General features: G+C 39.1%; 1 protein-coding gene and 1 non-coding gene across 7 annotated transcripts in view; one reads left to right on the top strand and one right to left on the bottom strand.

The window, feature by feature from the left end:
- Window positions 1-965: 965 nt before the first annotated feature.
- Window positions 966-21,672, top strand: part of DNAH7 (dynein axonemal heavy chain 7) — a 267,521-nt gene continuing 246,814 nt past the window's right edge. For 2 of the 6 annotated variants that reach the window (XM_040475712.1, XM_040475711.1), the window contains exons 1-4: window positions 966-1,200; window positions 10,154-10,221; window positions 13,639-13,701; window positions 20,814-20,876. Coding sequence is in view for 5 of the 6 variants with exons in the window: in XM_040475711.1 (XP_040331645.1) it covers window positions 13,699-13,701; window positions 20,814-20,876 (66 nt within the window). In the remaining variant the exon portion in view is untranslated. Of the gene's footprint in view, window positions 1,201-10,153; window positions 10,222-13,638; window positions 13,702-20,022; window positions 20,224-20,813; window positions 20,877-21,672 lie in introns of those variants that run through there. The other 4 variants (XM_040475707.1, XM_040475709.1, XM_040475708.1 and 1 more) reach the window with 4 other exon arrangements.
- Window positions 14,196-14,300, bottom strand: LOC121031128 (U6 spliceosomal RNA). The gene has a single exon (XR_005790562.1). It is a non-coding gene; the product is annotated as a U6 spliceosomal RNA (small nuclear RNA).

Here is a 21,672-nt window from a genome sequence, read left to right as displayed (position 1 = left end):
GTGGACTAAAGTCCTAAATGTGAGACCTGAAAGCATAAAACTTTAGGAGAAAACATAGGCAGTAATCTCTGTGACACCAGCCATAGCAACATTTTTTGAGACAAATCTTGGGCAAGAGAGCTACAAACGTCAACTCTTGGGACTACACAGAAATAAAAAGCTTTTGCAAAACAGAGGAAACCATCGGGCAACCTACTGAATGGGAGAAGATCCTTGCAAATTATAGAAAAGTTAATCTTCAAATATATAAAGAGCTTCAATTATTCAACACCAAAAATTTTTTTGATTTAAAAAATGGACAGAGGACCTGAATAAACCTTCCCCAAAGAAGACCTACAGACAGATCACAGACACATGGAAAAGTGCTCAACATCCCTAATCACCAGGGAAATGTGAATCAAAACCACATGAGCTACACCTGTCAGAATAAGTAGACTAAAAGACCTGCGAGAACAAGTGTTGGTGAAGATGTGGAGAAAAAGGAACCCTCTTGCACTGTTGGGAATGCAAACTGGTGCAGCCACTGTGGAAAACAGTATGGAGTATCCTCAAAAAGTTAAAAGTAGAACTACCATAAATCCAGTAATCTCACCTCTTACCAAAGGACACAAAAACACGGATTCAAATATATGCACCTCTATGTTTATTGTAGCATTATCTGCAATAGCCAAGATATGGAAACTTCAGTAGTTAGCAGATGATATTGCTTCCTAGAGAAAAGCATTTTATTCCGCTAGTTTTGAGATTTAGGCACAGAGAGTTAAAGGAGGGGTTATGGCAGGGGTTCAAGCACCTAGTTAAGTTAGAAGAGGATAGAAATGTGATGATCAGTAATCAAAGGCTATTATTCATTTCTCAAGACAGAAGACGCACCCTCTCTGCCTTCAGCTGTTCGGTGGGTGCACCACACTGGCTCAGAGGCGCCACCGAGTGCCCTGGAAAGTGCCTCCTGCAGGATCCCACTACCAGTTCCCTAGGTGCTGTCCCAGGAGCAACAGATGACCGGAAACGGAGCCTGAGAAGGTCTGTTGCTTAGCAACCAATGCTGCAGGACGCTAGACCGTCTCTGCGCTGAGGGAGCAGAGGCTTCAGGCTGGGTCCCGGGCTGCCACTTCTCTTGCCTGAGGGGCGCCGGGCTGCAGCGATAGGGAAGCCACTAGGTGACTCGAACGCGTCCTCACAGCCATGAGCAGAGAGCAGGTGAGATGGCACTCCTTGCCCGGCTGGCCCCGCAGCGAAACTTCCTTCCTATCTCAGAAGCGATCGAAGCCTGGTCCTCCAGGTTCCCCAGTCGTGATCCTGTAGGGTACAGCTTCCTTCACCCTAGTTACATCTGGGATATTGAGCGCTTTTCGTGAAAACCCTTAAATGTTTTCTTCCCAACCGTTCGGCCTTGATGTTGTCATGACAACCAACCATTTTAGCCCAGCGGTGCGCTAGCAGTTAAAACTACAGCTCCAGAGTGTCCCCAGCTCACGGTGGGGGGAAGCTGCGTGGGGAGTTGCAGTGGGTCTAGGCTCTCTAGGGTTGGAATCCAAGCCCTTTCCTAGCTGTGAGACGTGGGGGAAATCACTTTACCTTTCTAAGCTCTTCGCCCTTTTTATGCAGGGGGGCAGAAGGGAAGGGGCATCAGAACTTTCCCCATTTCTGAGGTTGTGAAATTCAAACCAGTATGTGAGAGGGTTTGGTAAGTGGCATATGGAATTTCTTAGGAAAATATCTCCAGGACAGGTAATAAAAGATGCATGTTGCAATACCTACTTTCCAGAACTTTCTTTATTGAACTTAAGAGCAACTGTAAACAAAAGAAATGCAGAACAATGGCCAACCCATTAATGCGGAAACAGAATGGGAAGGAGTTAAGCACGGGCATGATTCTGGCTAGGGAGAAAAACAATTTTAACTCTCTAAATGAATATGGGAAAGGCTCCTTAAGTATGGTGGTACTGAATGAAAAACAGTTGCTGGAAAGCCTGTGGATTTTGCATGGTTTCTTTGTTATAACACTAAACTATAATTCTTTTTTTTTTTTTAATGCTTCATGCTTTTTTTTTTTTTGTAGTGTTAGTTTATTGAGGAAAGGATGTTAAAAAGTAATTTATTTCCCTATCCATTGGGTTGTAGATTACTAACAAAATGTCAATCCTAATTGATTAATCAAATAATGCCTAAATGATCAAGAAAACCTAGTTTTGGTATTTTATTGAAATGTGTAATAAACTGAAAACTAAGAAACAGACATTGATTCACTTACCGTATAATTAGTAATTAGTGGTAAAAGAACAAATGATAAACAAGAAAAAACCACAAAATGATTTAGGTAGCTAAAAAACTGAGCCATTAGATTAATAGAGTGTACTAGTGATTGTTTGTGATCCTATAATCACAAAGTCCTTTTAAAAATATTTATCATCAATATGCATTAAGCAACTTATTTGCATGTTGCTCTTAACAGGCTTTGGCCTGATCTTGAACCATAGCCTATGTTGTTGAAATTTAAAACACGTATTTATCATATTGCAGTGGTATTTCTGAACTATTATTTTCCAAAGCCCCAAGCTGACCAATTTACAATTAAAAAATATCCAGTGAAAACCTATTGGCAGTTAGGTTTTAAATTTTGCTTTATTTTAATAAAAGTGACGTTTGGAAATGACTTCCCTTATCCCTTCCCCACTCTCCCCTAAAGGGACCTATGTTATCGAAGAGGCATTATTGGGATCTTGAAAGAAAGTTGCATGACCCCATCTAGGATTATTTCCATTTTTTTAAACACCATTTTTAAACAGCAGAGGTCCCTCTCTCACTGCTTTGGTTGTTTGGTAATTTTAAAACTCTTGGTACTCTCATTTATGCTAATTTCAAATGCAGTTTTCCTTTTGAAAGGATAAAAGCTTTTACATTTTAACCTAAAACAAATGGAATGGATTAAACTTTTGGAAATGCCATTCTTATGTGACATTTACTTATGTATTCATTTAGTTTGAAAAAGTGAGCAGGTGGTAAATCATATTTGCTGAAGGAGATTTTAACACATTCATCTCATTAGTGGAAGTTTGAGAGTGACAAGGCATTTTTCAGGAATAGCAGTCTGAGCTCTTAAGTTAGCTATTTAAGAGAAACATAAATCCCTTGCAACTGCTCATTTCAATTTTAAAATTAAAACATAAAGTAAGACATTTGAGCTTCATTGAAGAACTTTCAAGGGTCTTAATATGCAAAGATCGTGGAGTGCCCCACAAATCGACTATATATGGTGGGCAGGTAAGGAGGAAAAAGCTGTCAACTCCTCTCTACCCAAGCACTTTTTCTAATTGTTTTTTTTTTTTTTTAATTTTTTTTCAACGTTTATTTATTTTTGGGACAGAGAGAGACAGAGCATGAACGGGCGAGGGGCAGAGAGAGAGGGAGACACAGAATCGGAAACAGGCTCCAGGCTCTGAGCCGTCAGCCCAGAGCCGGACGTGGGGCTCGAACTCACGGACTACGAGATCGTGACCTGGCTGAAGTCGGACGCTTAACCGACTGCGCCACCCAGGCGCCCCTCACTTTTTCTAATTGTTAAATCAAGTACTGTAATTGTGCATTTATAGGATGCTCATTCAGTTTTCCTAAATATCTTCTTCATGTCCTTGCTTAAAGAGGAGGTCAGAGTAAAAACAGTTTGATATGAGGCCCACCTAGGTGATCACTTTGATAACCATACTGCAAATCTGTGACAACTATGTCAAATCAACCTTGATAAATTTTGAGAGATTGTTTTAACCAGACAACTTCATGAGATTGTTGATTTAACCTGATACATTCGCAGGTTCTGGTCATTTGATCAGAGTGGTTAAACTTAGATTATGCCAGATTTATGACCTCCCGTCCAATAGACAAGTAGTTGAAAATTAAAATCAAAACGAAATGCAAAGCCAGACTACTTAAGGAAGGTCTAGACTCCTTAGCAATTTTAATTTTAATGAAGTTCTGTTCGTTAGGATCCCACCAGAAAACAGATGACCATCTCAAAGGGATTTAATTGAAGAAAACCTACAAAGAGACCCTTTGCAGTGGTGTGGGTAAGGTTAAGGCAAAGAGCCAACGAGGTTGAGGAGGCACTTAAAGATTAACAGCAATACAAAGTCATTAACATTCCTAGGCCTGATCAGGAATTGCTGTTTACCGTTTATCATTTCAATTATATACTTCCCATTATCTAAAACCTGGTATGAGGTGGGGGTTTGGAATGGTAGCTTCCTGATAGGAGCTGAGCTCTGGAAGAATTCAGCTACTAACAGAACTATGGGAAACAGGACATACTAGGAAAGAAATATCCAAAACGCTCTCCCCTCCTGCTCTCTAGTGTCCTACTGGTGCTTCTCATTGCTTAATCCCCACCAGATTGGGCCTTTCAGGCAGAAAGCAAGGGTTAAAAAAAAAAGGGGGGGCATGGAGACTGGACTGGGCCAAACAAAGCACAACCATCACAGAAATGACAAGTAGATGCAGCTTTCATAGACCTTTCCATGTTGACAAAGCAGTTGGGATAAAAAGTTTGTAAGTCTTGTGCAGATGCTATGATTCATTTTCCCATTCAAAATCGTCATACCTAAAAATCTCACGAAAGATGTAGAAGACGCTTAGGAAGAATATTATGAAATGATTTTGAAGGATACACTCCCAGGATCTGAATGAAGAAGCATTGTATTCATGAAAAAAAAAGAGTCAGTATCCTAATTATGTCAGCTTCCTTCACGTTATTCTAGAAATTCAGTGTATTTTTATCAAAATTCCCGAAAGTTTTATGCAACATTGATGTTAAAATTCACCTGGTAGAAAAAAGGTCAAGATTGTCCATGGTAATTTTTTTTTTTATTGAGATGTGGTTGACATACAATGTTATATTAGTTTTAGGTGTATAAGATAGTGATTCAACAAGTTTATATCTTATGCTTACCACAAGCATAGCTACCATCTGTCACCATAAAACACTATTACAATACCATTGACTATATTCCCTATGCTGTACTTTTTATTCTCAGGACTTCTTCACATAACTGGAAACATGTGTCTCCCACTCCCCTTCACCCATTTTGCCCATCCCCTACTCCCCTCCTTTCTGGCCACCTTTCTGGTATTTTTGGGTCTGTTTCTTCTTTTTGTTCATTTTTTTCTTTTTTTGTTTTGTTTTTTTAGATTCCACATATAAGTGAAATCATGTGATATTTGTCCTGTCTGACTTATTTCACTTAGCATAATATTCTTTAGGTCCATCCACAATGTTGCAAATGGCAAGATCTCCTTTTTTAACAATTGAGTTGTATTTTATTGTGTATTTGTGTATGTATACCACAACTTTATCCACTCATATGGATGGACACTAGGGTTGCTTCCATATCTTGGCTATTGTAAATAATGCTTCAATAAACATAGAGGTGCATATATCTTTTCAAATTGCATTTGTTTGCCTTTTCTTTGGGTGAATACCCAGTATCAGAATAGATGGATCATAATGGATTTGACTTTTTGAGGAAACTCCATACTGTTTTCTGTAGTGGCTGTACCAATTTACATTCCATCAACAGTGCACAAGTGTTCTTTTTCTTCACATATTCACCACTTATTTTTGTGTTTTTCATTTCAGCCATTCTGACAGGTGTAAGGTGATTTCTAAATGTGGTTTTGATTTGAATTTCTCTGATTAGTGATGTTAAGCACTTTTTCATTTATGTTGGTCATTTGTGTGTCCTCTTTGGCAAAGTGCTTATTTAGGTCCTCTATTTTTTTTTAAGTTTATTTGTTTTGAGAGAGAGAAAGAGAGCATGAGTGGGGGACAGAAAAAGAGAGAGGGAGAGAGAGAGAATCTCAAGCAGGTTCCATACCATCAGCCCAGAGCCCAATGTGGGGCTTAAACCCATGAACTGTGAGATCATGACCTGAGCTGAAATCAAGACTTGGATGCTTAACCGAGTAAGCCACCCAGGTATCTCTGCCACCCAGGTATCCAATTTTTTTGAAAATTGGATAGGTGTTTGTTTGTTTGTTTGTTTGTTTGTTTTTTTGGTGTTGAGTTGTAGAAGCTCTTTATATACTTTGGGTATTAATCCCTTATTGATAAATCATTTGCAAGTATCTTCCATTTAGTGGGCTGCTTTTTTTTGTTTTGTTGATGGTTTCCTTCACTGTGCAAAAACTTTTTATTTGTGTAGTCCTAGGAGTTGATTTTTGTTTTTGTTTCCCTTGCCTGAGGAGACATATCTAGAGAAATGTTGCTAAAGCCAATGCCAGAGAGATTATTGCCTATGTTTTCTTCTAAAAGTTTTGTGTTTTCAGGTCTGACATTTAGGTGTTTAATCTGTTTTAAATTTATTTCTGTGTGTGGTGTAAGAAAGTGGTCCAGTTTCATTATTTTGCATGTAGATGTCCGGTTTTCCCAGCAGTCTTTATTTATTGAAGAGGCAGTCTTTTCCTCATTGTGTATTCTTGCCTCCTTTGTTGTAGATTAATTGAACATAAGGCATGGGTTTATTTATGGGCCCTTTGTTCCATTGATTTGTGTGTGTATTTTTCTTAGTATCATAGAGTTTTAATTACTACAGCTTTATATTATATCACTGTATAATTGTGATTGCTCTAACTTTGTTCCTTAAGATTGCTTTGGCTGTTATGGTCTATTGTGATTCCATACAAATTTTAGTATTGTTCTAGTTCTGTGAAAAATACTACTGGTATTTTGATAGGAATTACACTGAATCTGTAGATTGCTTTGGATAGTATGAGCATTTTAAGAATAATCTTTCCAGTCAGTGAGCATGAAATATCTTTGCATTTGTGTCATCTTCAAGTTCTTTGATCAATATTTTAATTTTCAGAGTACAGGTCTTTCACCTCCTTGGTTAAGTTTATTCCTAGGTATTTTATTATTTTTTGGTGTAATTATAAATGGAGTTGTTTTCTTAATTTCTCTTTATGCTATTTATTAGAGTAGAGAAATGCAATGGATTTTTGTGTATTAATTTTGTATCCTGCAACTTTAGTGAATTCACTTATTCTAATAGTTTTTGGTGGAGTCCTTAGGGTTTTTTATATATAGTATCACATCATCTGCAAACAGTGAGTTTTACTTCATCTTTACCAAGTTGGATGTCTTACATTTTTCTTGTCTGATTGCTATGGCTAGAACTTCTGGTACTATATTGAATAAAAATGGTGAGAGTATACACACTTGTTCCTGATCATGGGGGAAAAGCTGTTTTTACCAGTGAGTATGATGTTAGCTTTGGGTTTTTCACATATGGCCCTTATTTGTTGAGGTTTGTTTCCTCTAAACCTACCTTGTTGAGCGTTCTTATCATGAATTGTTGCTGACTTTTGTCAAATGCTTTTTCTGCATCTGTTGAGATTATATGTTTTTATCCCTTGTTTCACTGAAGTGGTGTATCATGTTGATTTCTGAATATTGAACTATTCTTACTTCCCAAGAATAAAGCCCACTTGACTGTGGTAAATGATCCTTTTAATGAATTGTCGAATGTGGTTTGCTGACATTTTGTTGAGGCCTTTGCCTCTGTGTCATCAGGGATATTGGCCTGTTGCCTTCTTATAGTGTTTTTGTCTGGTTTTTGTATCAGGGTACCGCTTGTTTTATAGAAGGTACTTGGAAGCTTTCTTCCCCCCCCCCCTTTTTTTTGATAGTTTGAGAATAGGCATTAAATCTTCTCTCTTCTTTAAATGTTTGGTAGAATTCACGTGTGAATACGTCTGTTGGATTTTTGTTGTTTTTTTTTTTATTCAATTTCATTATTAGTAATTGGTCTATTCAGGTTTTCTATTTCTTCCTGATTCAGTTTTAGAACATGGTGTGTTTCTAGGAATTTGTTCATTTCTTCTAGGTTGTATAATTTGTTGGCATAATCTTTCATGGTGTTCTCTTATAATTTGTTGTATTTCTGTGGTGTTGGTTGTTACTTTTTTTCTCTCTCTTTCATTTCTCTCTCTGTCTTTTCTTCCTTCATGAGTCTGACTAAAGGTTTATCAATTGTTGACCTTTTCAAAGAACCAGCTCGTGGTTTCATTGGTTTTTGTTGTTGTTTGTTTGTTTGTTTTTTCTTCATTTCATTTATTTATGCTCCTATTTCCTTCTTTCTACTAACTTTGGGCTTTGGTCTTTTTTTTTTCTTTCTTTCTAGTCCCTTTAGATCTAAGATTAGATTGTTTGAGATTTTTCTTGTTTCTTGAGCTAGGCCTTATTGCTATAAATTTCCCTCTAAGAACTGTTTTTGTTCTGTCCCACAGATTTTGGGTCATTGTGTTTTCATTTTTGTCTCCATGTATTTTTTATTTTCTCTTTGATTTCTTTGACCCATGGTAGTTAGTCTCCATGCATTGTGAGGTTTTCCTGTTTTTTTTTCCTTATGATTGATTTCTAATTTCATACAGTTGTGCTTGAAAATGATAGATGATGTGATTTCAATCTTCCTAAGTTTATTGAGACTTGTTTTGTGGATTAACATGTGATGTATCCTGGAGAATGTTCCGTGTGCACTTGAAAAGGATGTATATTCTGTTTTTGGATGGAGTGTTCTGTATATATTTATTAAGTCCATCTGGTCCAGTGGGTCATTCAAAGATGCTGTGTCTTGATTTTTTTTCTCTCTATTCAGATGATCGATCCACTGATGCAAGTGGGGTGTTAAATTCTCCTATGTATTACTGTCAATTTCTCCCTCAATGTCTGTTAATACTTCATATATATAGATGCTTCAGTGTTGGGTGCATAAATATTTGAAATTATTATATCTTCTTGTTGGACTGATCCCTTTATCATTATATGATGCCCCTCTTTGTCTCTTGTTACTGTCTTTGTTTTAAAGTCTTGTTTGTGGGATGCCTGGGTGGCTCAGTTGGTTAAGCATCTGATTGGCTCAGGTCATGTCTTATGGTGTGTGAGTTCAACACCACATCAGGCTCTCTGCTGTTGGCACAGAGACCGCTTCTGATCCCGTTTCCCCCTCTCTCTGCCCCTCCACTGCTCGTACTCTCTCTCTCAAAAATATTTTTTAAAAAGTCTATTTGTCCTCTCTAAGTATTGCTACCCCAGCTTTTTTTTTTCTTCTTCTATTGGCACGGTACATCTTCTTCCATACTCTTACTTTCAATCTGTATATGTCTTTAGGTGTGAGGTGAGTCTGTTGTAGTCATGTATAGATGGATCTTGTTTTTTATCCATCTGCCACCTTATGTCTTTTGGTTGGAGTATTTAGACCATTTAAATGTAAAGTAATTATTGATGTGTACATATTGCCATTTTTAAGATCAGTTTATAGTTGTTTTTGTAGTTCTTTTCTTTTTCTTGCCTTGTGATGACTTTCTGAAGTGTTAGGCTTGGCTTTCTCTTTATTTTTTTCTGTATATATAAAAGAGTTTGGGTTTGTGGTTACTATGAAGTTCATATATGGGATAAAGCTGTCAATATATATTAAGTTGATGGTCATTTAAGTTCAGACACATTCTAAAAGAACTTTTTTTACTACCCCTTCAATGTTGTATGTGTATATTATCATATTTTACATCATTTTATTCATAAGTTTCCTACTTTTAATTATGGCCTTTTTTTAAACTTAAAGAAGACCTTTTAATATTTCTTGGAAGACTGGTTTGGTGGTGATGAATTCCTTTAACTTTTGTTTGTCTGGGGAAACTCTATCTCTCCTTCAATTCTGAATGATAACCTTAATGCTTTTAAAATTCTCCCTTTGACTTTTAACATTGTAATTATTGCAGTGCTGTGCACCTCCTTGCATTCATTTTGTTTGGAACTCTCTGTGCTTCCTGATCCTGGATGTCTGTTTCCTTCCTCAAGTTAGGGACATTTCAGCTATCGTTTCTTCAAATAAGTTTTCTTCCCCTTTCTCTCTCTTCTCCTTCTGGGACCCCTATAATACAAAATACTTGTTTGTTTGATGTTGTCCAAGAGCTCCTTTAAGCTATCCTCAGTTTTAAAATTCTTTTTTCTTCTTGCTGTTGAGCTTGGGTGCTTTCCATGACCCTGTTTTCCAGATCACTGATCAATTCTTCTGCATCTGCTAATCTGTTGATTCTAGTGTGTTTTTCATTTCACTTAATTGTACTCAACTTGGATTTATTCCTCTTTATATTTTCTGTGTAGCTGTTGAAGTTCTCACTGAGTTCTACTCTTCTCTCCAGTCTGGTGAGCATCTTTAAACTCTTTATCAGGTATATGACTTAGCTCTGTTTCATTTATTTTGTTCGGTGGGGGGGGTTGTGATGTTCTTTCATTGGGAGCATATACATCTGTCTCCTCATTTTGCCTGACTTGTGTTTGTTGCTATGAATTAGGTGGAATAGCTACTTCTCCTAAACTCAAAGGAATGGTCTTGTGTATGGTTGTCCCCTGTAAAATGTTTGTGCCTTGTGGCTTTGGCTGGCTGGAGCTGTGTCTGGTGTGGGTTATGGGTTTGGGGCACTATGTGCTGGGGCTGCCCTGGTGGGATGACTGAGCAGAAGTAGACATGGGCTGGGGTGGAGCTGGGGCTTTTCATGCAGAGGGTGGCAGGATAGCTAAAACCAAAGTAGGTGCCAGCCAAGGTGCCTCAAGTGCCCATGCAGGGACTGCCTTGGCGGGGGAGTGGAGTTGTGCAGGCCAAGGTATGTCCTGGGGCACTCCGTGCAGGGGATACCCTGGTGGGATGGCTGGGGCCAAAGGAGAATACAAGGCAGGGTTCCCAGAGTGCTTCATGCATGGAGTGCCCTGGCAGGTGGCTGGAAACTGAGGCAGGCAGGGTTAAGGGTTCCTGGAGTGCTTTGCATTGGAGCTGTCTTGGTAGGAAGGCAGGAATCAAAGTAGGCATGAGCCGACAGGTCTCTGAGTGGTCTGTTCTGGGAGTGCCCTAGCAAGTCATCTGAATGGCATAGGCTTGGAGTGTTCTGGCGTCCCTGGCATCTGTGTCACCTTGGCATGACAGCTGGGGCTGTAGTGAGCACTGACTAGGGTGTCCCGGTGTGCATTGCACTGGGGCTGCCTTGGTGTGTTGGCTGAGGTTGATGTGGGCTAGGGGTCCGGGGCTCACGGAGGCAGTAGACTATGGTACCTGGACCTTGGTCCTGTCCACGCTATTAAGGTGGAGGGAGAATGTAAACCATAGTGCTCACCAGTCCCTCTAAACCAGAGAGAATTCCAGCAGCTCCCTTGCCCTTGGTGGACTTTTAGGGCTGGATCTTTTATATTCCAGTTGCTCCTTTAAACTGTGGGGTTTTGTCTGTGCCCAGGGTGTCTGGAGTTGGTGTGAGCTAGAGACCTGGCACTCTAAGGCAGCAGCCTGGCTATGGTGGCCAGACCCTCCTCCTGTCTGGGTTATCAATGTAGAAGATGAATGTAAATCATGGTGCTTGCCAGCCCTTTGAACTTGGAATGAGTTCCAGCAGCTCCCTTGCCATTTGGCGAACTTTTAAGGCTGGATCTTTTATATTCTAGTTGTTCTTTTATTTTACTTTTTATTTGTTTTAAATGTTTGTTTTTGAGAGAGAGAGAGAGAGAGAGAGAGAGAGAGAGAGAGAGAGGATGTGTACGCATGTGTGCAAACAAGGGAGGGGCAGAGAGAATGGGAGACAGGGGATCCTAAAGGGGCTCTGTGCTGACAGCAGAGAGCCCGATGCAGGGCTTGAACTCACAAATTGGGAGATCATGACCTAAGCTGAAATGACTGAGCCGCCCAGGCGCCCCTCTAGTTGCTCTTTTAAACCATGTCCCCCCCCCCCCCCGCCCCCACCACCCCCGCCCCCCATGCCCTGAGCAGACAAATCTGCTCAGTCCCTCAGTACTATCCCTCTCCTCTATGGTTTGCAATGTTGGGGGTAAGAATTCCCTTCCTTTGTGTGTCTTCATCTCTTGCCAGTTCTCTGTGGCCTCTTTATCTTTTGTTGTGCAGAAGCTATTCAGTTAGCCCTCAGCTCAACTCTAGGAGGAACTGCTCTATAAATGAGTGTTGATTTGGGGTCTCCATGGAGGAATGGAGTTGAGAGTCTTCCTACACCACCATCTTGGACCAGAAGTCTGTATCTGATTGTTTTTACAATAGTAAGGTGGAGAGAATTTCAAGATCTTTTGTGAAGTTACAGAAATTTGATACAATTTGTTTACAGATAGACAACTGTATCAATGGAATTAAAGGGACAAATCAGATACGCACATACACATATGCTGAAAAGTTTGAAAGGGATTCTCCCTCTGATGTAAGGGAAACTTGCTGGAAAGCTACCAGTCGAGATGGCAGTGAAACCTGCTGGAGGTTGTCTGCCACTGGATCAGCCAGGTACCGCAGGCTGGGAAGCTGCCCAGGGGCAAGGATACTGACTGACTGCTGACAGCCACATCGTGAGAGCATTGAGGAAAAGCACTGGAACTACGAAGAGTCCCTTTTCTTACAGTGTCCCTTTTGAACCTTCTCTAATACTGTGCCAGCTGGAGAAATGTTTTTGGGTCCTGCTCGAGAACCATCAAGGAAGACAAAAAGGCATAGATTTGATGCTGAGAGCCAACACCTTTATAAGTGACCGAAGCACAACTTGTATTATCTTTTACAAATCCAAGTATCATGCTCAATAGCACTTCTTACTTTAGATGAAATTCCTACAATAGAATTATTCTCTATTGCAAAGAAGACAAAGGTATTCTCTGAAAGTTATTGCAAGCAATATTTGTACTTGTTAGTAGTAATTGGGGGTATATTAGCCTTAGGATATAAAGGATTCAGAAAAAAAAATTAGCGATGGAGGACAGAGGCCAGGCTGAGGAAACTTTGGACGCCATTTAGATTGAGATACATTCTGAGAAGAAGATAGGACCAGTTTTCCACTGAATTGTCTTGGCACTCCTGTCAAAAATCAATTGCCCATAAATAAATGGGTTTATTTCTAAACTTCCAATTCTATCTCTTTGATCTGTGTGTTTATCATAATGTAGTCTTCATTATTCTAGCTTTGTAGTAAGTTGTGAAATCTAGAAGTATGATTCTGCCAACTTTGTGCCTTTTCAAGATTATTTGGCTGTTCTGGGTCCTTATATTTCCATGTAAGTTTTATGATCAGCTTGTTTATTTCTACCTAAAAAAAAATAGCTGAGATTTTGATAGGGAATGTATTGAATCTGTAGATAATTTTGGGGGAAAGGGGTATTAATATTTGTCTTATAATCCATGAGCATGGGATGTCTTTTCATTTATTTAGGTGTCTTTTTTTTTTTTGTAAGTAATGTTTTATAGCTTTTATTGTACAAGTCTTATTAAATTTATTCCTAAGTATTTTATAGTATTTAATTCTATTATAAATGTTTCTTCAATTTTGGATAGTTCATTGCTAATGTTAGAAATACAATTGTTTTTTTTTTTTTCCCCATTGGTCTTGGATCCAGCAACATTGCTGAACTTATTCATTAGTTCTTATAATTTTTTGTGGATTCCTTATGAATTTATGTACACAGTATTATACCATCTGTAGAGTATGTTTTAGAATATTTTGGAGGATATGTGTTTTTCTTAAATTAGACACTGTAGAATTTTGTTGAGTGAATCAATTATAGTATTAACAGAGTGAACAGTTACGGTTCTTTTTTTTCTTTGTATTATTTTCATGCAGGATAAATCTGCCGGCAAAGAAAACTCCAAGGCACCAGTAAGATTTTTACCACAATTGTCAATGGTAATTTACTAATATATCATCATACTTTATTGCTTTTATAATAAAGATGTACTAATGTTCATGCTTGCGAAGCAGTTACTGAATTTCTGGTTTTATTTTTTTATTTTTGGGGGGGAAGTATATTTTATTATTATTTTAATATCATTCAGTGTCAAGTTGGCTAACATACAGTGTGTAAAATGTACTCTTGGTTTTGGGGGTAGATTCTCATCATTCATTGCTTACATATATCACCCAGTGCTCATCCCAAGTGGTGTCCTCAATGCCCATCACCCATCTTCCCCTCTTTCCCACCATCCCCCCCTCATCCACCCTCAGTTTGTTCTCTGTATTTAAGAGTCTTTTATGGTTTGCCTCCCTCCCTCTCTGTTTGTAACTATATTTTTTCTCCTTCCCTTCCCCCCCTGGTCTTCTGTTAAGTTTCTCAAGCTCCACATATGAGTGAAAACAGATGATACCTATCTTTGACTGACTTAATTCACTCAGCATGATACCAAAAATCCGGAAGCTTCACAAATTGACATGTCATCCTTGCGCAGGGGCCGTGCCAATCTCTGTATCGTTCCAATTTTAGTGATATGTGCTGCCGAAGCGAGCACTGAATTTCTGGTTTTAAATTCTGTGCTCCATTGAACCATTTTCCGATGGAGAGCATCCAGGATGAACATATCTTGGGGAAAAATAACTACCTTAATGAGGGGAATTCTAAGTTACAAGTACCGGTTTGCACGGAATATTTGAGTAATCTGAGGAAAAGAATTGTGAAGATGGGCTGGCAGAAGCAGTATTGGAATCAGGAAACAATACAGCTTTGTCACTAATGGCTCTGTGACGCTGGTGACTCACCTACCTCTTGGAGCCCCAGTTTCTAAGTCTTAAAATGAGAAAAGCTGACTGAATGATCTTTGAGGAGAGGCTTCTTCCAGTGCTAAAATGTGATTTCTTGGATTTTGACATCCTTTGTCATTATTTTGAGTTTATTTTTCTATGGAAGGGGCAGTTAATAGTTTTAGTTGATAACGTGCTAGAAGTGTTAGGTTTTACTGCAATAAAATGTACTCTCTAGTACTTTTATGTTGTGTTTAATTGAGTGTGTTTAATTGAGGAATCTGGTGATTCCTGGAAGTTGAGTGTGAGTAGAGGTTCAATGCAAACATTATTTGTTTTGAAATATCTTCTAAAAACTCAGAATGAACTATAAAATCTGGGTTGCTTCATGCAGAGATGATTCGTAATAATAAGAAAGACTTTTTCAGCTTAAAAATCTCAAATGAAATTTTGTTAGCGAATATTCTTGAACATTTCAAAGTACGTGTTGTGATCGTGACTTTTTTTATTGATAATGCCAAGATTACCATACTGAGTTCTATAAAATAATAAAATCATAGCATCTCTTTTTTTAGTTCTGCAAATCTCTCTGCTTTCTAGTTTTAAAGACTAAGATCCGAAATAGATATTTTCCCTTTAAAAATTTAACAAATTTTATGGGGCGCCTGGGTGGCGCAGTCGGTTAAGCGTCCGACTTCAGCCAGGTCACGATTTCGCGGTCCGTGAGTTCGAGCCCCGTGTCGGGCTCTGGGCTGATGGCTCAGAGCCTGGACCCTGTTTCTGATTCTGTGTCTCCCTCTCTCTCTGCCCCTCCCCCGTTCATGCTCTGTCTCTCTCTGTCCCAAAAAAATAAATAAACGTTAAAAAAAAATAAAAATAAAAATTTAACAAATTTTAAAACTGAAAAACTAATTGCCATTAGTTTTATTTTTGTTACTAGTATATACGCTTGGAAATCTCAACAAAATTTAAATTTACTTAACAAATTTTCAATGGCTGAAACAAATAATTCTTTGTAGCCATCAAATGTATAAAATGATTTTGTTGCCTGATTTAAACCATGTACTATGTTGTTGTTAGACTGTATCTTAGTATTTTTCTTTGTATCTTTTTGGGTTGTAGGGCTTTTTAAAGATAAGTAATACTTTTAAGAGATTTTTTAAAAGCAATCCATTGGGTAAAAAATATTGTCATCTGAATATTAAGGTTTGCACTTAGATGGCATTTTTGTAGCTGTAGTTAAGACCTAGAATGATTTTCATTATAGACTTTCATGCTTCTGTAGTTGAAATCAAGGATGATTCAGCACTGGTGGTTCCCAATGTCTGTGAACTGGTGACCAGATTCTCCTCCTTCCTGCACACCACACTTGTAGCACTCGGACGTCCTAAATCCTTTATGGAGCACGATGGGAGTGAAAGAATGGAAGGGCAGACAGAAGGATAGAAGAGCATTGATTTTTAAGATGTCTTAGCTTATTACCTGTGAAAGAAGAGCCTGAAAAAAGGACTTGTATGTACTTTATTTGGGAAGTGATCCCAGGAAGCAGAAATAAGAGATTAAGGAGAGTAAAACTAGGAAGAAAGAAAAGCCAATCTGAGCATATGTCAGTAAGTTCATGGCCACATTAACTGGCAGTGATCCTGCCATGACCTTCTGAGGAGCTTATACACTGCTTCCTGAAATTGTTGACCTGAGTATGATTAGGGAGTAGCATTTATCCATCAACTCTCATCCCACATAGGTGGAGGTTACTCCTGGGATTGTTAACTTTCACCCACTTCTGGTTCCCCCTATATGTGTGCAGAGTGGGCTACCTTGAGAGTCCCATTATATGGCATTGGAGAAACCCCACAGCAGAAAGCAAAGGACATTTTCTTGAGGTGAAACACTGTCATTCTATGTGAATTGAAGGCAGCAGAGAACTGTTCACTACAACCATGTGTGGAATCAGAGGCAAAGCCAGGAGGATGGGAAGGGATGTAAGGCACAAGATTTGTCACTTGAAGTCCCCTAGGGCCCTTCTCACAAGAGTGCCAAAGAAGAGGGTAAGGGTAGCATATGCCTAGGCCACCACTGGATAGGAAACTGCAAACTAAAATAGAACTACTTGTCAGCAAAAGTATGTAGATACTAATTTAAAGTCTACCCATCTGATCTTCTTGAAGAGCAACCTTACTTAGTTAGGTGGTATTTTGGCTCCTGTGTGGCTGTTATTTTTGGTTAGCCAGAGAACCACTATGTATAAAATATCCTATTAGATGTATATTCTGTACTGCAATATAAGGAAACATGAAAGCCCTCACTGTTTACCCAGGGCAAAAAGGGTAAAAAAGGTGTTGACAGGACTGGGGTTGATGGCTCAGTATGCAGAATGGGTAGCGTAGAGACTCTAAGTCAGAATGACTTAGAGTGAATGTTTGTGTAAGAGGCTGGGGTTGAGCAACGTGTTCTGTACCTCTGTGATGGCTGCTATACAGTAGACCTCACATGAATTCCTTCTGTCTTGGTGTGAACATTCCAGGTCACTTGGACCATATGTCACAACCTTTTCTCTCTATTGTCTACAACCTCATTCTTACTATACCTCATTCTTGCTAACAGAAAGCCTTCCACTTTGAGATACCTGTTGCACATTTCAGCTTGCAAACTTAATGCTCATGTTTCCCTCCACATCCTGGGGTTTGCTAGGAATTGTAGAAAATGTTTGTAGTACAGCACTGGATATTCACCTGATTCGATGTTGTACTTTGGTAAATACTGTTTGAGGCTCATTGCAACCTTTTTCTTTTTTTAAACATTTTTTAAAATTTTGTTTTCTTTAGTTACACTTTTTTTGGGGGGCTTGGTTAACAAATTTTGTTTGTAAGATAAAGTTAAAATTAAAACCCATTTATCCAGCTCTATAAGACTGAATTAGTAGGTTGAGATGGAGTGGGATGAAGGGCTGGGAGAGCAGGATAGACAGACATACACATTCTATTTCAGGCAGGGTTTAAACAATAAACGAATTACCAAAAGAGTGCTATTCCTATTCAAAGAGACCACTTGCAATCGGAGTTAAAGAAAATCTAAACTTTTTTGATCTTGGTCTTGAAGAAAGAGCTGGACTGTAACAAGGGAGTACTGAGGGGACAAACTGATGGGTCTCTTTGTTAGCATATTTATTACCAGCTGACCTACCAGACCCCCAAATTTTAGAGACTTAACCCAACAGAGATTGCCCCTTCCTTGCATGAAGTCTAATGCGGGTCAGAGAGTCCCCCTCCACCTTCTACCTATGCCACTGGGAACATGGGGTCCACTCACTGCAGGTAGCAGGGGCAGGAGAGTAGAGAAGGCACAGAAGTTCTTACACATCTTACACGTCAGTGCTCACATTTCATGGGCCAGCACAAGTCCTGTGGCTACAGAGTAACCAAGAGAAGCTGGGAAATGATGTGGTTCAGGGCGTATTGAGGAGGCTTTGAAAACCAGGGTGATGACTTGTGCCTGCTTTAATAGGGGGCTTTCTGATGTTTCTGACCAGGCAGCAGTATGATCAGACCATGTCCTGGGAAGGTTGTGGTGACTGTCAGTTCCTAGCATTTTCTCTAAATTAAGGCCCATATCTCCTGTTGCCTGGATTATTTTTAAAAACCACTAAATTATTCTCCTTGCCAACTCTAGTCTCCTCCTTGTATATCTTGTTTACTGTTGTAAGGACCATTTATGAAAAATCCCTTTGAATGGCCTTGTATGGTAAATAAGATAAAAATAGAATTTATCACCCAAACTGAGATGCCGTTGAGAGTGAAATTCCTACTAATTATGCTTGGGAAAGAGCTATATGCTGGGACTGTCCCAGCAAACTGGGACTTGAGGTCACCTCAAGAGGATTACAGTGGCTCTCTGTTGCCAACGGGGCCAGTCAAGCCCCAAACACTTATGCTTCATAATATAGCAGCACCCCACCCCCCATCCAGCTTTTCCTCATTCTTGATTTGGGTTCCTACTCAAACAAAACCTCTACAAAGTGGTCTTACTACCCCATCTAACTTAGCACTTCTCTACCTTTTGCTATCTCTTTACCCAATTTTATTTTTCTCCATTGTACTTATTACTTGCTTACATTACATATATAATAAAATATATAATATAATGTGTATTATATATTACTTATATAATACATAAAATATATGTATATAATATATAAAATATATATTATATGTATATAATATATATTATATATAATGATTTTTTTCTGAAATGTTTGTTTATACCCACGAGAATGTAAGCTCCAAGGGGGAATAGGCTTTGTCCTGTCAGTGACTGTAGATCCAGTGTCTGAAAGAAAACCCAGCACATGGTAGGTGTTCGGTAAATCATTGTGCAATAAGACAGTGGTTATACTTTACACTTTGGTTGGGCCAAGTCCCTTTACCTTTGACCCCAATGTCCTCTCCTAAGCCTGATGTACTCATTTAGCTTCCAAGTCCTTGTTCATGAATGTTCCCTCTGTCTTCAGTAAGCCCATTGCTGTCCTTTTCTGTGGAGATCCAACTATGCCTCAAGGCTTGACTTTCATCCTCTCCCTCTTTGAAACTGTCTGTGAATACTCTGCTCTACACCATCTCCCTTCCAGGATGAAAGCATATAGTTTTTAATATTAACTAGACTGTGAGCTTTGTAGGGGCAAAGATGTCCTATAAAGAGTCCTTATCTATACAATATGCACAAAAGTGGCACACTACCTTAGAGTTTTAAAGAGGATTAAATGAGGTAATTCATGTAAACTTCTTAGAACAAATATGCAACACATAGCATGATCATTATAAAATATATTCTAATCCTATTTCTTGTTTTACGTACTAAGACTTCAACATCCAGTATATATTTAATATATACTTAAACATATACTCTTTGTTTTTTTAATGTTTATTTATTATTGAGACACAGAGCATAAGCAGGGGAGGGGCAGAGAGAGGGGGAGACACAGAATCTGAAGCAGGCTCCTGGCTCTGAGCTGTCAGCACAGAGCCTGATGTGGGGCTCGAACTCACAAACTGCGAGATCATGACCTGAGCCGAAGTCAGACACTTAACCGACTGAGCCACCCAGGCGCCCCAAACATACACTCTGAAACATGTCTCACTTCAGATGAGCGACATTTAAAGGTGTTGATAGTTGCAGGCGGCTAGTGGATGCTGTTTTGGACAACATAGCTTTCAAGAATAGAAGAATAGACATAAGGAACAGCCACTCCTTCTATGCCTAAGGGAGAGTGGTCAAGGGAGAAACTTGGAAGAGCCATCCCTTCCTCAAAGCTTAGACTAAGACCTCTTGGAGAGGGGTTGGCTGTGGCCCACTTGGGTGGCAAAGATGTTTGCAGAGATGCTGCAGGCTGGGAGTTGAGTAGACCACCTACTTGCATGCTAAAAAGTTTGAAATGATGTCTCCCTTTATGATGTAAGGGAAACTTCCTGGGAAGATGCCTATAGGGATGTCAGTGAAACCTGCTGAAGGGTGTCTGCCACAGGCTGGGAAGATGCCCAGGGGAAAGGATGCTGACTACTGATAGGCACTCCATGGAGCAACGGGGGAAAAACCCTGGAACCAGGAAGAAAAGTTCTCTTAGTGTTCTTTTGAATCCTCTATAATGTTGGGCCAGCCGGAGAAATGTTGATAGAGTCCTGTTCGGGAATCACAAAGCAGGTTAAAAAACATAGATTCGAAGTGGGGAGGCAATAAATCGATCAGTGGCTGAGGCACAACTCCTACCTGTTTTACTGACCAAAGGATCGTTCTCTACAGTGCTTTTCATTATGTAGATGACATTCCTACCATGCCCTTCCCCTCTATTCCAAGGGGATAACAATGCTTTTCCCCAAAAAGTATAAATGTGACTTATGGCAACTTGAGGGCACATTAACCCGAATGCGTCGTTACCTTAGGAAGTGGAACACCACAGTTGTCAATAGAACAAAAGTTCTATTTTAGTGATAGAGAAGGGTGGTAGAGCTGAGCAAGCCCTGGACGCTAGCTGGGTTCAAGTAAATTCCCAAAAGAAGATGTGATGGATTAGAAGTTTTGCACACTTTTCAAAGCTTTCTAAGTATTGTGGGATACCACCTTTCTTTCCTTGCTACAAAGGAAGTCACTCTAAGACAAATGTTGAGAAGTTTAAAGTTGGTCTTTGAATGTTTTTGGTGACCTATACCTTGCAGTAGATCCTCTGTAAAATTGGTTGAGTGAATCAATTGTGCCATTAAGAGTAAACAGTTGTCCTCCTATTTTTCATGCAGGATAAGTCAGCCAGCAAAGAAAAAGTCAAGACCCCAGGAAGAGTTTTACCCCAGTTGGCTATGGTAATTTACCTATATACTGGATCTCTGCCATTTTGAAAATGTCTTTCAAACTTGTAAATAAGTAACTGAACATCAGATTTTGAATTTTGGTCTCCATTTGATTATTTTCTGTTGGAGAAATTCTATGAGGTATACATATTAGGAAAAATAACTATCTTAAAGTAACCGTAAGCTAGAATTTCCTGGTATGTCAAGAGTATTTCAATATTCTGGGTAAAAGAATTTCCAAGATGGGCTAGCAGAAAGTTTATCAGTATTGGAGTTAGGAAGTGAGGTCTCAGGGTACAGCTTTGTCACTAATGGCTTTAGTATCTGAAAGGATCATTTATCTCTGTGAGCTGCAGTTCCTGTGTTTGAAAATGAGAAGAGTTGGTTTCTTTGAGCTGTATCTTCCGGCACTGAAACGCTATGCCGCAGAAGAGTCCTTAGATCTTGGTATCCTTTTAAAAATTATTATGTTTAGATTATCAGTGTCCTATGGTAGAGGCAGTTCGTAGACTCTTTCATTTGGTAAGTGCTGGGTATGATATGCTTCACTGTAATAAATTTTACCAGTGACTTTGCTAGTAATGTGGAGTTTAATGCCATCGAGCTGTGCCCTTGTGACCTCTGGAAGTTGGATTTAGGTGGAGGTTCAATGCAAACAGTATTTTTTTTCTGTGATAAAAGACCCCTAACAAAAAACTTACCATCCTAACTATTTTTAATTGAACCATAGCTCAGTGGCATTAAGGGCATTCACATTGTTGTGCGTCCATCACCGTCATCCATCTCCAGAACTCTTTTCATCTTTGCA

The sequence above is a fragment of the Herpailurus yagouaroundi genome, unplaced genomic scaffold, assembly GCF_014898765.1.
Source record: "Herpailurus yagouaroundi ecotype Mexico unplaced genomic scaffold, PumYag 140, whole genome shotgun sequence".
Lineage (NCBI taxonomy): Eukaryota > Metazoa > Chordata > Mammalia > Carnivora > Felidae > Herpailurus > Herpailurus yagouaroundi.
The sequence above is the reverse complement of the archived record's forward strand: the minus strand, read 5'-3'. Positions and strand labels throughout refer to the sequence as shown.